An 18,574-nucleotide genomic window follows, 5' to 3' on the forward strand; every position below is an offset into this window, starting at 1 on the left:
TATATATATACAAAGATAGAAAGAAGTATTAAAAATAAAGAGAGAGAGAATCGCATCTGTTTATTGTTGCAATCTCAATATAATAAAGATGGTTAATATTGCTATTAATATTATATGTAAAGAGTAATAGAAAATAGAATTTAAAATACTTATAAAATAAAAGAAGAGAAAGAATTGTAGAAGAAATATAAAGAAAAGAGTATTTGATTGTAACATAAAGAGAGAAGTGATTTTATTATTATTTGCTTACTTTTCTCTCGGAGGCAAAGGCCTCTATTTATACACATATTGGGAGCTTAATTTCAACATGCATTTAATGACATTCCTTCTTTGAAAAAGTGAGTTTTGCATGGGAATGGACATCCACGTTGTTCGTTCTTATCACAACACTCCCCCTTGGATGCCCATTTAGGATTATTGCCTCATTAAAACCTTACTAAAGGAAAACCCTGTGGGAAAAACCTTAGTGAAGGAAAAAGAGTACAATATCCTTTGTGATGGGGACTGCCTCATTAAAAACCTTGTCAAGAAAAACCCAATGGGAAAAAAAAACTGACCAAGGGAAAAAGAGTACAGTCTCCCCCTCTTGTCGACATCAGTTGATGTCTCGAAATCGGCGCATCCCAATCTCATGTACCAATCTTTCAAAGGAGGATTTTGGGAGTGACTTCGTGAATAAATCTGCCAGATTGTCACTTGAACGGATCTGTTGGACATCAACTGTCCCTTGATTTTGAAGGTCATGAGTGAAGAAGAATTTGGGAGAAATATGCTTTGTTCTATCACCTTTGATGTATCCACCCTTAAGTTGAGCAATGCATGCTGTATTATCTTCAAACAGGACAGTTGGAGCTATCTTATGATCAATTAGTCCACATGATTATAGAATATATTGAATCAGACTCCTCAGCCAAAAACACTCGCGACTAGCTTCATGAATCGCCAGTATTTCAGCATGATTAGAGGAGGTTGCTGCTATCGTCTGTTTCGTGGACCTCCATGATATAGCTGTACCACCATATGTGAATAGGTATCCTGTTTGAGACCTCCCTTTATGTGGATCAGACAGGTAGATGTTCAACACTTATTCCATTAGCCATACAATAAGCATCAAAAGCTTGGGAAGTAAATTCACCAGCATTATCAAGACGAATTGCTTTAATTGGATTTTCTGGAAATTATGCTTTTAATCGAATAATTTGAGCCAGTAATCTCGCAAACGCCAGGTTGCGAGAAGATAATAAGCACACATGTGACCATTTCGAAGATGCGTCTATCAGGACCATAAAATATCTAAAAGATCCACATGGTGGATGAATAGGTCCACATATATCACCTTGAATCCTTTCCAGGAATTTAGGAGACTCAAATCCAATCTTTACTGGTGATGGCCTTGAAATTAACTTTCCTTGAGAACATGCAGCACAACAAAATTCACTAGTTTTAAGAATCTTCTGGTTCTTTAGTGAATGTCCATGAGAGTTTTCAATAATTCTTCTCATCATGGTTGTTCCCGGATGACCCAATCGGTCGTGCCAAGTTATGAATTCATTTGGGCTAATAAACTTCTGGTTTACAGTGGCATGTGATCCAATTGCACTAATCTTGGTATAATACAACCCAGATGAAAGTGAAGGTAATTTTTCTAATATAACTTTCTTATTTGAATCATGAGTTGTGATACATAAATACTCATGATTTTCCTCATTCATCGTCTCAACATGATATCCATTTCGGCGAATATCTTTGAAACTCAACAAGTTCCTCAAAGACTTGGTAGATAATAGTGCATTATTTATTATAAATTTTGTTCCTCTAGGAAACAAAATTATAGCTCTTCCGGAGCCTTCAATCACATTGCCTGAGCCAATAATAGTATTAACATATTCCTCTTTTGGCACAAGATGGGTAAAATATATATCACTTTTGAGAATAGTGTGCGAACTTGCACTATCTGCAAGGCATACATCTTCATTACATATCCTTGCCATTCTCTTCAAAAACAACATATTAAACTATTCCATCATTGATCAAATGGCCAATATTTCCTTCAGGGTCCTCAAAGAAATCAGATACATCATAATGAGTGGTGGAGTTCTCAGCATCATTTGAAACAAAATTTGTTTCCTTTCCTTTGTCGTTCTTTTTCAAAGATGCCTGGTAAAGATCGACTAGGTGCCTTGGGGTACGACAGGTACGTGACCAATGGCCTTTTCCACCACAGCGGAAACACTTCTCCTCGGTTGATTTATTCTGCCCGATATTCTTTTCTTTGTCCCACTTCTGGTGAGATCCTCTCTTTTGAACATAATTATTTTTCCTTCCATAATTTTTCTTGTTATTAAAAGCTTGCCATTTACCTCTTCTGGGGTAATGATTTGCCGCATTTACTTCAGGAAATGGGGCGGCGCCAGCTGGGCGCGCTTCATGATTTTTCAATAACAACTCATCGTTGCGTTCGGCAACAAGAAGGCAAGAAATTAACTCAGAATATTTCTTAAACCCTTTCTCTCGATACTGCTGCTGTAGGAGCACATTCGAGGCATGGAAGGTTGAGAAAGTTTTCTCCAACATATCATGATCAGTTATTTTTTTCCCACACAATTTCATTCGTGAGGTGATTCGAAACATTGCAGAATTATATTCATTTATAGATTTAAAATCTTGTAAACGCAAATGCATCTATTCATATCGGGCCTGAGGAAGTATCACCATTTTCTGATGATTATACCTTTCTTCAAGATCTTTCCAAAGATTTGCAGGATCTTTTAATGTAAGATATTCATTTTTCAATCCTTCGTCAAGATGACGACGGAGAAAAATCATGGCTTTAGCTTTATCCTTCTGGGATGCATTATTTTCAGCCTTAATGGTATCTCCAAGATCCATTGAATCAAGATGGATTTCAGCATCTAGTATCCATGATAAATAATTGTTTCCAGATATATCAAGAGCATTGAATTCAAGATGAGAGAGCTTCGACATAATGAAAATTTGTTACCTGAGTCTTCCTCAAAATTTGATCAGAGTCTCGTGCTGATAACGTGTTGTGAAATAAAAGATATATATAATAGAGATGTATAAATAGAAGACTCTAGTATTAAAATAATTAGCTCAATAATAATTTATATATATAATAATATTATATGTTGTAATGTGTATATATATACAAAGATAGAAAGAAGTATTAAAAATAAAGAGAGAGAGAATCGCATTTGTTTATTGTTACAATCTCAATATAATAAAGATGATTAATATTGCTATTAATATTATATGTAAAGAGTAATAGAAAATAGAATTTAAAATACTTATAAAATAAAAGAAGAGAAAGAATTGTAGAAGAAATATAAAGAAAAGAGTATTTGATTGTAACATAAAGAGAGAAGTGATTTTATTATTATTTGCTTACTTTTCTCTCGGAGGCAAAGGCCTCTATTTATACACATATTGGGAGCTTAATTTCAACATGCATTTAATGACATTCCTTCTTTGAAAAAGTGAGTTTTGTATGGGAATGGACATCCACGTTGTTCGTTCTTATCACAACAACAATGACACTATTTAAAACCCCCTCATTTGTTATTATATGTTATTTTATTTATCAAAGATAGTAAGGGGAGAAATTGGAACTAGAACACACGACCAAAACTCAAAGTCTCATTCATACAATTGAAATTACACAACCGAAGACGAAGTTATTCACGACTCACGAGTAATATGTACTCAAAACTCTGAACCATTTAGTGTCTCTTATGGTATGCATGGCCCGATCCGGTCCGAAGATCCGACCTGGCCCCAAACACTTTAGAGACTATTTTGGTGTGATTTTACTGGATCTAGGACCGAATAAAGGTCTCAAAAATAAACCCGGTCATTATTTCGGATCGGGTCCGAACCATTGCTCGGGTCACTCGAAGTCGGCCCGGTGGCCTGGTCATCATACACAATTAATATTTTGTGTTATTAGTGATAAATGATGGTTATTCTTATGTGAAATTTAAGTATTGTAAACCTTAATATTTTGTGTTATTAGTTATTATAAGACTATAAGTTAATGTTTTATGTTTAAAATGCATAAGATTTTAAACTAATGCATAATATTATGTTATTTATATTAATTTATTTTGGTGTTATTAGACAATATTAGTATTAATTATGGTTATGTTTTAATTTTAGAGAAGAGTTGGTTCTTGTTATATTTTTCTAAGTGAATTTACCATGTTAAATAATGATTGAAATCTTGGAAATTTGAATATTTTCACATGCTAGCTAGTAGCTTATAAGAAAGTATCAAGGTAATGTAATGTTAACGACCGGTTTTCATCCGGTTTTTACCCGGTATAATCGTAGCCCAAAAGTGTATAGATTTTATCGGGTCTAGGGCTATGTTCGGGTCTAATAAATAGACCCGGTATATATTTCGGGTCGGGTCTGGGTCACATCAAACCCGGTTTCACCCGTCCCATGCACACCCCTAGTGTCTCTGTAAAATCCTACTTACAAAAATTCATGTAATTACACCTAAAAATTTGAATGAATTAATTGGTGAAAAAAATAGCATGTTGCATTACAAAATTGTGATGATCAAAAAGTAGACTTCTTGTATTTTAGAACATCTATGGTGTTCAAATCATATATCTTGCAAATTTTTGTGATGGCTTGTTGACTCAGGCCGTCTTTCCCATCTTCAAGTTCAACAAGATCATTAAGTTCTTCCGATGGCAGCAATTCCTAAGTCATATGATTATTAAAAGAAAAAACAGAGTACAAAATGAATGTTAGCACATAAAATAGTATTACACACTTTTTTTTTGGGGGTGGGAGAGAGGAGGGGATATGATATGATATTAGTTGAGAACTAAAGTATATGATTCATTAAGCAAAACAATAATATGCTTTCACTCTTGCACATCCAATGTATCAAAGGCTTTAAAAAATAGTTCTAGCTTACAAAACTATGAAGCATGCATTCTAAATATAATAACATATTTTGCAAATTGTTAAATCAATTACACTTGACAATGTCTTACTTGATGCTATAGATCAGATCGCATGAGACACTTACCAAGTGTGGTTCATCTGAACTATTATTGGTTTTATTGGTTGAGTCCTTATGCTCAGTTTCCTTCTTATGAGTCGATGTGTTAGACATCTTGCTGTTCTTATGCTCAGTGTCCTTCTTATGAGTCGATGTGTTAGACATCTTGCTGCTATCCGAGGCGAGTTGGAATAGCTTCTCACTTCCCTAAGAAGGTAACAAAAAACAAGTCAGAAGCGAAGCTCCAAACATTATACAAAAATACTAAGGATCTACTATCCATTGGCCTAATTGAAAGTGAACATCTATAAAGAACCAAGCAATTTTCAAATGATGCCCCTTCCAAAACATACTAGGCATAAATGAATCCACTGATTGCGCATGCCGCCGCATGACAATAAAACATTGCACTATCTTATGAAAGTAGAGAGCCAAGACAAACATGAGCAGTAGAGACATCTCTGATTGTGGCAGCAAAACAGACAGATTACCATAAATTATTAGCGGGAGAATAATAAACTGCAAGTGCATTGCAAATCTAATAGTAGTACAAACCTGAAGGGCTCTCCAATGAGAATAAGCCCGAAATGAAACCCAGAAGAATGCGAAATTAGGCAAAGGTAAAACCTACAATGTACAATTAAGAATGGCCATCAATTGAAGCCAAGATAGATATTAAAGAGCAAACACAAGTCCACCGAGCACATACATACCATCAGTGCAGAGGAAAATGGAATCAATGAAACTGTAGCATATAAGTATTTCCGGTGGATAATTGTTCCCCTGTAGATGAGACAATAGTTCATATGACAATGAAGATTTAAATAGAGAATTAAATTGGAAGCTACACTAACAGATTCTAGATTAAATTATTGTTGCAACACCATCAACTTTTGCTGCTTTTTTTTTTTGGGAACAGCTGTGTGAGGGAGAATTACCTCATAGCAATATGTCTTAATCTTCGGCGAACAAGTTGTGCATTCAGACTGCAATAATAAACATATTAACCCCATAATAAACATATATCGAAGGCGAATCTACTATTAAGAGTAGTAAACTACTAAACTATTCCAAAACCAAGCAAGTATGCATCAAAACAAGGCTGCGGCACCAACCTTGAAGGGTAAATGACTTCGATGCTAGTGACTTCATTCGATATAGATTTCAAGAATATCTCTGAGGGCTTAACCTGTGACAAAAGCCATGACCCCCACCTGCAACAACTCAAATCACATTCGAGCATATTATGCATAGCGTAATCAACACTTTTAAAAGACTAAAAATCACCTTCTTCTTCTAGATAGACCCATGAATAAAAAAGCATTCAAAACCAACAATGTAACAAACTAACCCATGAATCTTCTTCTTGATAGACCCATCCGGTGCTTTTTCCAAACCAATCCAAGCTTTATTCATCTATTAACCGCAACCACAACCAAATAAAGCAATTGGTTAAGAAAACAGTACACACAAGAATGTGACAACCCAAGAAACAGAAGTTAATACAATGATCGAAACAACAAAAAGGCACCTTGTTGCCACAGTAATCAGCAAGAAGCTCAGCTTTGGCATTAAAGGGTTTATCAGCAACATTAATGCCCTTCCACAGTTCTTTGAACGTTGGAGGAGAATGAGAGGAAGAAGTAGCTGAATTCTTAAGAGAATGATCAATGGCTCTGCTGAAGCACCAGTTTCTCCCTCGTATTGGGAACACAACCAATTTGGCTCTCATGTTGACTCTTTTGGCGGCAAGAACCCTAGAAAGTTTCCAACCAGAGAAATGTTCAGTCTTGGCGGTGAAGTTACAATCTTTGATGTGAAATGAAGCAGAATCCGAATCTGCGTAGTTTGAATATTCAGTGTCAAACTCGAAAAAGTAAAAAGAAAAAGAAAAATAGTAGTGTTAAAGAAGAAGAACCGAAAAGGAGCAAATTACGAATGAGGCTTGAATGACGAAAGAGATGATGTCAAAACGATGCGTTTTGTCGGGAGAGAGTGAACGAAAAACTACACATTCACAAACGGACAAGAAGGTAGTTTCACTGTATCAGTATTCAGTATGAAGATGATGGCGATGAAATAGGAAAGGGGTTAGGAACTTTTGGGGGAGAGAATTTGGATGATTATGGCGGAGTGTGATATTGAGGGGTAAAAGTGTAAAACGGTCAGATATGTAGAGTAGACGGGGTCAGCTTCACTCTCTAATACAGTGATCTTTTTTTTTTTTTTTCGCCACATTTATTTTATAGTCCCATAAATTAAATACTAATTCGTTTAGCTTAGTCTAGTCTGCTGGCAGAATACAATAATTTTTAATTTATCACCTGTGTGTTACAAAATTACTTATTATAGTATTAAAAAAATATAGTATTTAGTTATCGAATGAAATTAACTATTGCAATTATACCTTTTAAAGTTGTCTAAATTATCATGTATAAATTATTATTAATGTGATCAACTCCTATTTCGATTAAATTGAACGTAATTTAGTTAATTCAACCTCTTGGTCTGCAAATTATAAACAAAATACATCAATATTTATGTGAATTATTCTTCGGCTATTTATTTTGTTCTGCCTGTCTTAAGTATGCATTTATAGTGACATGCATATATAATGTAGATTTGATTTTCTTGTTATATGCAGCCATTTTCTCTAACTACACTTTACGACTGGGTATTTTGCTTTGACATTCAAAATTTTGAAATATTATTATGCATTGGAAACAAATTGGACCTCCTTTTAGGTCTTTCAGTTTTGCTATTGATCTTTATTCAGAGCTTCCTGGATATAGAATATCTAAAGTTCCTACTTGGAATTGTGCACCGAGCACAATATTATTTTTCTGCTAGGTGATTAGTTGTTTTTCAAAAGATAAATGAGTTTCTTTACCTCTCTTTATGACTCTTCCTTTTTTATAACATATGAATGGTGCTGCATGGACTACCTAATATCTTTCAAAAACAATTGTCACATAGGTAGCATCATATTTTAGTGTTCTAGTAATTTATTTCGACAGTAAAATATTTTTCTTATATTAAATAAAGTGTTTGATATAAAACAGAATCCCAGTTAGGGGGTAGAAGTAAAAGAGGAAATTGCTATCGTTTTGTGTGTGGTTCTTAATTTGCTAGCAAAGCCTTACCTGTAAGATAAAACAACAGCTATTATGAATTTAGGTAACAATCAAGTTTGGATACTTATAATGAAGAATAAATGACCATTTATACCCATAAAAGATGAAAACGCTGACATATGTACCCACATTAGATCGAAACTAAACTTGTACCCACGCAAAATGTTCTCCGTATGACAAAAGTACCCTGTCTTTAGAGGGTTGGAGTGCCACGTAGGGTACTTTTGTCACATAGAGGGCATCTTGCGTGGGTACAAGTTTAGTTTCGATTTAATATGGATACATATGTCAGCGTTTTCATCTTTTATGGATACAAATGGTCATTTATTCTATAATGAATGATGACCAAAGCATAAAGTATCTAAAAAATTTGGCCAGCACTTAATTTCAGAAGTCACAGGAGTTAAGAGGAGAAAAAAGGGAGGTAGTATTCTTAAACTGAATTGAAAATTGCATAGTTCTAAAAATCGAACCGAATCGGTCTGTTCAACCAGGTTAATTGAAAATCGGTCATCAGAGTGGTTCGGTCGATTCTAAAACCATTTAACAAAAAATTAATTAAAAAATTGGTCGAATCGGCGGTTAACCAATAAACCGATTGAACCGACCAGTTTTTTAGAGGTTTTCTGGTTTGGTGACCCTTCTAAAACGGCGCCGTTTTGACCCCTTTAAAAAAAAACCTAAATGGCTACTGACCCAGTTCCCCCAAGCCCCAGTTCCACTCATCTCCTCTCATCTCTAAAAACTCAAAGAATGAAGAAACTCAACAAAGAAAAGAACCCTAGTGGCGTAGTCCCCCAGCCCCGGATCCTGCAACCCCCGCAGCCACCACAGCCCTGCAGGCCCCACAGCCAACGCATCTTCTCTCTTCTGTTCGAGCTCTCTCTCTGTATTCGCCGGTGTCACCTTTCTCCCTTTTTGCCGCCGTCACTTCCCTTCCTCTTCGCTGCCGGTAAGCACTCCCATTCTTCTTCGCCGCCGGTAAGCACTCCCCTTCCTCTTTGCCGTCGTGTCTCCTTTCTCCCATGTTTGAGCTCCCTCTGATAATAGTTAATTTTGTTCATAATTTACGGTGATATTAGTTAATTAGTTTGCCGAGTTAATTTTGTTCATAATTTTTTATGGAGTTTGTTGATTTCACTGTGGAGTTCGCTAATTTTAGTTTTACTGTGAAGTTTGTTGAGTTAATTTTGTTCATAATTTTGCTGTGAAGTTTGCTGATTTTACTGTGTGGAATTTGCTGATTTTAGTTTTATTATGGAGTTTGCTAATTTTTTGTTGATTTTAGTTTTTCTTTGTTGTACATTAAAGAGGGAAGAATCATAAAGTGTTAATTATATGAATTGATCATTCTGTATTCTTGATTTGAATTCTGAATTATATGAATCAATCATTCTGAATGTTGGATTCTGGATTTTGGATTTTGTTGTATGTAATTTGTATTTTGGATTTCAGAATTTTGGATTCGGATCAGCTTCTTAAGCCATGGCAAATTTCTCACCTAATTCAATCAATAATGCCATTCGCGGACATGTTTCTGTATTGATATGCTTATTTTTTAATTTTATTGGTACCATTTGTATCTAAATAATGGAGAGACCTTGTGTTAATTAATATAAATACATTATTTCTATTAGTGTTTTTATTGAGCATCTTAACGTATCCATTATTAGTGCTTCTAGTTTCATTGTAAAAGAAAATTATATTATGCATTAAGAACAAGATTGTATCCACTGTGTTTATCTGTCTAACCTTTGGTTCAGTGTTATGAGTCCTTATAATTGTGTGGTTATAATTTTGCTTGCGTTTAACTGGTGTACATTAGTTGATCAAACTTTATTAATAAATTTTTTAAGAAAACTATCTTTCCCTTGCCAACGCCACCTACTCCTTCATATATATACCAAGAACCCATAAAAGAATCCAAGCGACACACCCAGCACCAACTCGATCGTACACACAAAATCGGAGTTCGAAGACATCACAAGTGAGTGAAAGTGAGAAGGACCGAGTCAACTAATGAGTCAAATTTGAAGAACACGTTTCGATTCTCCTATTCGGTTGTGACCTATGAGCTAAAAATTGAATCAAGAAAGATTGAAAGAAGCAAAATGAGGGCAAAAGAGATATTTAAACGATAAATTTGAAATTCAAAATTTTTTTTATTAAAAATTCCTGCTCAATGAATTTGATATGAACTCTTTGATATCAAAGCTGGACACTTGTCATGTATTTAGACTGGATATTTGTTGAGCAATTAGCCCATACACTTGTCGAACAATAAATCTACTACTACTCTCTTATTATATATTAATAGATAGATGTTATATAAGCAATTGAAAAATCTATAATGTAGGAAGTCTCTTTATAATAACGAGTGTTTGAACATAACCCGCTTTTTGCAGTAATTCATCGGCCTCTGCCAGACCTCTACTATATGGCTCATAAGGGAGTGGCTTGAACTCCCCTTTATCAACTCTGTGCAATAATAAGGTGAAGATCTTCCATGATGCTTGATAGTATAGAAAGTATATACTTAAGCACGTTACATTAGTCTTTCAATGATATATGAAACATTGTACCAAGCCATGTACAATTTGTTACCTTCAATTCCTTTATGCAAATGAATTGTTGTTGATCGCCTCTAATTCTGCAAAACACAATACAATTGCCATTATTATTTAAAGCGAATCTATTTCTTTTAAACTATCGAACTGATTGGTAAGTCATCCGTTAGTGTCACTATATGGCTTGGATGTATAATCAATGAAGGCTAGAAAAAATTGATAACTCATAAAATATGAGCTGGGAAAGTGAACATACATGTCGAGAATGAGACTCTCATAAGCCTCAGGAATGGTAATCCTTTGCTTCTGCTGTGATATGTGGACATCTCCAAACCAGGTAGCTTATACTGCAACAACAGCAGATATCATGGATTTGTAAAAGTCTCATTCAGCAAATGCATAATCTAAACCTAATATATAATTGTTTTTAAATACACTTAACATTAAATTATCAAGTGAATGAATACAAGAAATCATTAGATGGAATGCACTTCTTTAGTGATTCGGCAAGAGAATTTAGTCTAACTATTACAAGTTTGGGATAAAAATAAAATAATTTTGGATTTAACCGTGCCAATTTCGCATTTAAATATCTCGAAGTTTGATTCCAAACTAGTATTGGGAGATCTATATTTGCTATATGAACATCAAACTTCCAATCACAATGAATGCATTTGACAATATAGAGAATCATCAAAACGTAGGCGATCATATACCATAAGCTTCATTTAAATAGCTTATGAAGGCAGATAAAAAACCCATTTCTCTTATGCTTTTGACCTAGACATGCACAAGTTTATAGTGAGGTTCCATATATATATTGATATATACATATATAAACTGAGAATGATTAAGACAAAACTGAAGAGAGCTCCCAAGAAACCAAACAACCATTTTATCTTGGTGAGCTCCACCCAAGTTCTACTAGAAAGAATTTCATAAGTTTCCAACAAATTCGTGGTTCTTCCGAAATGATAGAACAAAATCCATAATAACAAGTGATGATACGATATCATTGTATCCTTCTAGTTTTTGTTCTTGTTCTTCTCCTCTCCTAGAAAAAAAAAAGGTGTAGAAAAAGATCACCAACATGGACACGAATACACCACACGCTTTGAACTGACGACGATAGTGTAATAACATTTTTTCTGGACATTTCAACTAAGGAAAAGCAAATAACAAAACAACAAAAGTGACACAGAAAAGAGCGTATCCAAAGTTCCATGATTTTATGTATCTTGGCTTCAACTTGGACCTTGATCAAAACCTATTAATCCAACAATAGCTCCAAAAGACAAAACAATCCACCAGATAACTGGGTGCCACAACACCCAATTTTGAACCTATGTTTCGAACATATTGGATCTATTGTGGTCGCCGAGAGCCAGGGCGGTGTTATCGATTTTCATATTGCAAGGTTACAAAATGTCTGTTTGTGTTGGGTGAAGGAAAAGAAAAACCACAAATTGATCAAACTGCAGGGTAAAGGATATACAATTCAAATATTCTAATTGAAAATGAAGTTATGCCAAGCAAAAACGAATTTACCTTGCTGATTGATTCTGATAAACCGATTTTTCAACAACGTTGCCATAACTAATACATACAAATGTAATTACCTATGTATGTATTAATTAGGGTTAAGTACTTTTTTCGTCCTTAACGTCATGTGTCAAAATCAAAATCATCCCGAACCTTTTTTTCTTATTAAAATCATCCTCAACGTTACAAAACGTTATAAAATCATCCTTTTGCCCATAAACAATATTTTTTAGACAATTTTGTCCTTAAGCAAAAATTAAAAAACCCTCCCTACCCTCACCACTAACCTCTGCATCATCATCACCATTGCTACGCATCTCTTTCTCCCTTTCCTTATGGCCACCACCACTACCACCATAACCATCACCACTGGCATCATAACCATCACACCTTTCTCTCTATTACCTGTTCATCATCCTAAATCACTACCACCTACCCACTACCCCCAACCCTTTTCTTTCCACCTAAACCCTTTTTTTTAGAAACAATTCAGCAATTTAACATAAATCATCAACCGCAATAATTCAGTAATTTAACAAAAATCATCAACCGCAATCATCAACAAAATAAATTTAACAGAAATTTTAAACTAAACAATAGTTCAGCAACCATCAACTGTAATTTCAACTCTAAAATCAGCAACAACAGGAATTAAAAAAATTAGAAAGAAAGAAATGATGTTTATGTTCTTCAAAAATTAAAAAAACATAAAAAAGAAGAGAGAGAGAGAGAGTTGGTTTTTCTGTTTTAGGTGGAAAGGAGTAATGGGGGGTAGGGGTAATGGGTGGGGTACTGTAGGTACTGGGTGGTGATAATAGGAAAGGGTTTTTATGTCATTTCAAAAATTATTATGGACAAAAGGATGATTTTATAACGTTTTATAACGTTGAGGATGATTTTAATAAGAAAAAAAGGCCGGGGACGATTTTGATTTTTACCCAAGACGTTAAGGACGAAAAAAGTACTTAACCCTATAATTATGAATTAATACATACATAATATTATCTCATTTTTTTATTACCTATGTATGTATTAATTATGTATGTGTGTGTAACATATGTATGAATGTATTATCTATGCAGTGAATACATAATTATTGATTAATACATACATAATATTCTTTCATTATGTATTAATACATAATTATATATTACATATATATTAATTAATACATTATTAGTTAATAGTTAATTATATATTACTTATATATTGGCCAATGAGTAATAGCTCAAATGGCATAGATCCTCCATCCTCAATTAAGAGGTTGCGGGTTCGAGTCTCCTATCTTTCCAAATTTTGCCAATGAGTTATAGCTCAAATGGCATAATCTCCCCATACTCAATTAAGAGGTCGCGGATTCGAGTCTCATATCTTTGGTAAAAAAAAAATATTACTTATATATTGATTAGTATTACCCATGTTATGTATGTATGTATTAAAACATAGATAATATATAATTAACAATGCATGCATACATAGTTAATTATGTATTACATATTATTAATCCATATATAAAATATAATTATGTATTAACTATGCATTAATTTATAAAGACATAGTTAATTATGTGTTAATACTTAATTTTGTATAACCTATTTATGCTTTAATACATAATTATGAATTTCTTATATATTAATTAGTATTACCTATGATATGTTTGTATGTATTAATACATATGTAATACATCATTACTATATATGTAATAATATATAAACACAGACAGAGTTAATTATGTAATACCTATATATTAATTTAGGTTTAATTACTCTATTGGTTCCTTTTAATTTGGTCCCTGCACCAAATTTTTTTCCTATAAATAGATATAATGCTACTAATTATTTAATCCTTCTTTAACTTAAGTATCAATTCTCTTCACAATCGTGGAATTAAATACTATTTTACTCTATTTATTAAAGAAACAACCTAGGAAGAACAAGTAGTTCTTCATACTAAAGTTAAAGAATATTTTGATTCAAATATGAAAGTATACAAAACAAAAATTTAGATAAAGTTGCTATAATTAATCTATACATAGATAAGTATTTTAATGATTTCATTATAAAATTTTAATCCAAAACATAGACATTTGTGAAAATATAATTCATTCTCTCCATAAAATATTTAAAGATTGTGTATTACAAAAAAAAACGTCATTGAATATAATGTTGTTCACTCATTAATATGTTATGTGTGTTGTAATATCATTTGTAGTAATGATCAAAGTTAATCTGCACAAGAAACACACCAATATTGTATGTACTCCTTATATATTACTTATGTATGTATAACTTATGTAGTTAATACATAATTATAGATTAATATGTAAACCCCGTTAAATTAGTAGATAATTAGTCAATAAATTAGTTTTTAATAAGGAAGATTAGAAATGCGAATATTATATCAAATTAGGATAGAGCTCATCGAAACGAGAATTTTGACACCAATTTTGAAGAAAACGTTACAAGATTGGACTGAACAGGCCGAACCGGTTGAACCGGGCCCGTGGGCCCAACTGGTTCAGCATTAAATGAACTTAAAGCTCATCTCCTTCATTAAGAACAGCAAAAGCAGCGCTGAATGAGAAGGGACGAAACCCTTTATGGTAAATTCAAATTACCGTAACTTTCCGATCCAAGCTCTGATTGCCGCACCGTTTGCGACCACGCGTCCACCGCGTCGAGCTCTACGTTTCTACCGGAATAATTTCATAGGTAAGCCCTTAAATATTCTCAGCCACTCTTTTCCCCAAATTTTCAAAATATAGGAAGGGAAGTTGAATTTCTTTGATTTCTAATGTTTTAGGAGCCAATTAGCTTGAGGAAAACGTTCACTCTTGCTTATGTGAAGCTTGAGTAAGGTGAGGATATGATAATTCTATTTTAATTTCATTGAATTTGAGCTTTGAGTATTAAATTGGATATATATGTGTTATAAATGTGTATTAGGTTGAAAATAAATAATTAGAACTTGAAATTGTGAATATTGGAACTTAGAGAAAGCTGAGCTTAGAATCTGTTGAATTTTGAGGGGCTGCCTTGATTTTGAATAAATCGCTTTGGTTGTTACATGAAAATCGGCCAAGGTATGATTTAGGTGTCTTGCATTTAATATATAATGTTCTGTGAAAACTTAGGCTAGATGACCATATGATAAGTTGAATTGCATGGAATGGTACAATGCTTAGTATATTTGATATCCACGATGTGATTTGGTTGTGTAATAGAGATTATTATTATGTGGACTTCATAATGAGATATGCGTATTGAGATATGGGTAAGTTGATGATTTTGTAGGTTATATGCATATTGGTTGAAAGCTTGATGGTTTTGTTGTATATATAAATATATAATATTGATGGTTGGTGGTTGATAAATGGTGTAAGAATTGTTGAGTTTTGTTATTGGTATATGGTGTTGGGTTTGGCAAGGTTAAAAAGGAATGGAATGGAAGTTTTGGAATGTAAATGCGTTTTAAGAGGTTTCGTAAAGTTAGTTTTTGGCCGAACTTTAGCGAGACATAACTTGGCCTTCGGACCCTCAATTTGCTTCTAACTTGTTTTAAAATGAAAATTGGGTTCGTGATGTTTATGCCACTCGAAGTACGGATGAAAAATATTGTAAAACGAAGAAATTATAGTAATTGAAATGTTGCACTTATGAACTGCCCTGTTTTTGACAGATTCCCTGCTACTGCTGCATTACGACTGCATCTGCGTTATATTTTTTTTAAAAGGACGTACGCCCACGCATATGCATGACTCACGCATACGCGTGGAGTGGATTTTTGGCGATGCGTACGCACGAGTCCATGCGTGCGCGTAAGGGGTAAACAAGCATGTCCACGCGTACGCGTGAGCCACGCGTACCTGTTCCAGCAAACATGATTTTTAAGGTTTTTAAAACCTATTTCAAACTACTAAACCTCTATTTTCATTCCATTGGTCATAAATAATAGTGTTAAACCTGATAACCAGATGAAGTTAGGAAATGAGGATAACTTGAAGGTGAAGTAAAGTTGAAAAGTGATTAATTGATTATGAGATGTTACGGATAAGTCATATATGTTACTTGACTGGATATTCTGATGAAAGATTATGTATGAAATTTGGCTTGAATGATTTAATGATCTGAGATACGAGATTCCCTGGATAAAGTGTCGTGGCTTGCCACCACGTGTACCAGGTTGAATGCTCGATACTCTGTTGACCCTACGTCGTAAGTGTGACCGAGCACTATAAATTCCTGGAAATGTAACCCCTATTGAGCAGTGTTGATTATTTGAGAAAAAGCTATGCATAGACTCTTGGGGATGCACGTCAGGGGACAGTCTAAGGTTTTCGGACTTGTCGGGTTGGCTGGATAACCGACAGATGAGCCTCATCAGCCATAGGACAAGCATACATCATATGCATATTACTTGAATTACTTGCTTGTGCTTTAATTGGGTGTACCTAAATGTACTTGTCATGTTAAATGTATATTTGTTACCTGTAGTATTTGTAACCTTCTTGTGCTTGCCTTTATCTGTTTATTTGTCGGTGAAATGCATGATGGGGATGGAGGTATGGAGGAATGGCAATATGAGACTTAGATTTTAAGGTTAAGTTAGATTTAGATACTCATATAAAACCACCTTTTTATGACTTCTGTTTAATACTTTAAGCTCTATAATCTAAGTGTCAGCGTTCTAGGTTTGCCTCTGGCATTTCCAGGGCCTTATATATTATGTGTGTGGCACCTTTACCGGTTCTCATTCCATACTATGTTGTTATTTTTCAGATGCAGGTCGAGAGGCGTCTCATTAGGCGTCTGGGCTCCTGAAACGAAGTGGTTACTGGGCTATTTTGTTATACAGTGATGTATGTATATATATGTACTGTGTGTGTGTGTGTGTGTGTGTGTGTGTGTGTGTGTGTGTGTAAGTATTCTCCGGCCAGCCTTGACTTCGCAGGCTGAGTTAGGAGCTTGTTATTTTGTATATCTTTTGCTCTCTATTCCTACTTTTATTATTTTATGTTTGATAGATATAGTTTTCTTCACACGCAAGTTATTCCGTTTCTAGAGCGTTGCGCTTTTTATTTTGCGATTTTGTTTTACCCATTTTTTTAAAGCTCCTAGTTTATTATATTCTTTTTGCTATTATATGTACATATTTTATTTTAGAGGTCATAGTGCCTCACCACCTCTGTGTTACATCCTAGGTGTAATACTCTGTGTGGTAGGGTGTTACATAATACATACATACTATTACCTCATTATGTATTATCTATGTATGAATTATATATGTGTGTGTGCGTGTGTGTGTGTGTGTGTGTGTGTATTAATACATAATTAATACATATATAGTTAGGGATAAGTATTGTTTTGGTCCCTAACGTTGAGGGTCAGAATCGAAACCGTCTCTGATATAATTTTTGACTTAAAATCGTCCTTAATGTTATATTTTATTTTAAAATCGTCCTTTCTAATAAAATTTTTTAATTTATTCCTAAATTAAGGAGAGAGGAGACGCGAGCCACTGCTGCCGCCTCGCCGCCTCTGCCTCCTCTCATCTTCGCCGCTTCGTCAACTTGGGTCATCGCGAGCTTTCCCTTTGCGGAGGCACCGCTTGCTGCCTCCGGGTCGTTCGTCGCGGTCTTTCTCGCAGCTGCTTCGCCTACGACCGCCACGTCTGTGAACCAGCAAGGTGGCTTTGGTGTCGGTTCCAGATCCAATAGATCTGCCGCCGCTGTTCCAAGTGGTTCTACCGACGTGGACGTCGTCGTCTTCCTCAGCTGCTTCTGTTCCCACCACATACTATCGCCGACGTTCAGAGGTCGCGTTTCGGCATTCAGGTAGGTCAATTCCTGAATTAGAATCTCCCATTGCAGATATGGAATTGTTGTCTATTCGCAGTCTGTAATTTCGCTTGATCTTGAATTTCTACTGATGATTCAGCTTCTAATTTTTTGATTTCGTGTTTTGTTGATGGCTTTTCTATTGTGTCTACTATGGAACACTGGATTTGAATTTTTGCTTGAAATTCTGAATCTGGAATTTGATATTGTGATTGATATGTAATTTCTGTTGATGAATTTTTTTTAATCTGGAGGAGAAGGTAATTGTGCTGGTAGTGGTGAGGGTATTTTTGTCCAAAAAAATTAAAAGGACGATTTTAATACAAAAAAATGTTAAGGATGATTCTAAATCGAAAATTACGTTGGGGACAATTTCGATTCTGACCCTTAACGTTATGGACCAAAACAATACTTATCCCTATATAGTTAATAATGTATAAATTTATTATCCTTGTAT

General features: G+C 34.4%; 1 protein-coding gene and 1 long non-coding RNA gene across 5 annotated transcripts in view; one reads left to right on the top strand and one right to left on the bottom strand.

The window, feature by feature from the left end:
• LOC107624741 overlaps positions 1 to 6,947 on the bottom strand; it is a 39,917-nt gene extending 32,970 nt beyond the window's left edge. The window contains exons 1-9 of one of the 4 annotated variants that reach the window (XM_016327187.2): positions 6,570 to 6,945; positions 6,390 to 6,454; positions 6,154 to 6,252; positions 5,977 to 6,024; positions 5,752 to 5,821; positions 5,594 to 5,665; positions 5,193 to 5,245; positions 5,066 to 5,141; positions 4,348 to 4,731 (exon numbers count right to left, since the gene is read on the bottom strand). In XM_016327187.2, coding sequence (XP_016182673.1) covers positions 4,585 to 4,731; positions 5,066 to 5,141; positions 5,193 to 5,245; positions 5,594 to 5,665; positions 5,752 to 5,821; positions 5,977 to 6,024; positions 6,154 to 6,252; positions 6,390 to 6,454; positions 6,570 to 6,770 — 831 coding nt within the window. In that variant the 5' untranslated portion in view covers positions 6,771 to 6,945 and the 3' untranslated portion in view covers positions 4,348 to 4,584. Of the gene's footprint in view, positions 1 to 4,347; positions 4,732 to 5,065; positions 5,246 to 5,593; positions 5,666 to 5,751; positions 5,822 to 5,976; positions 6,025 to 6,153; positions 6,253 to 6,389; positions 6,455 to 6,569 lie in introns of those variants that run through there. The other 3 variants (XM_021115313.1, XM_021115314.1, XM_021115315.1) reach the window with 3 other exon arrangements.
• On the top strand, positions 8,871 to 9,817 carry LOC107628149. The gene is made up of 2 exons (XR_001617616.2): positions 8,871 to 9,153; positions 9,628 to 9,817. It is a non-coding gene; the product is annotated as an uncharacterized LOC107628149 (long non-coding RNA).

Source organism: Arachis ipaensis, chromosome B02 (assembly GCF_000816755.2).
Source record: "Arachis ipaensis cultivar K30076 chromosome B02, Araip1.1, whole genome shotgun sequence".
NCBI lineage: Eukaryota > Viridiplantae > Streptophyta > Magnoliopsida > Fabales > Fabaceae > Arachis > Arachis ipaensis.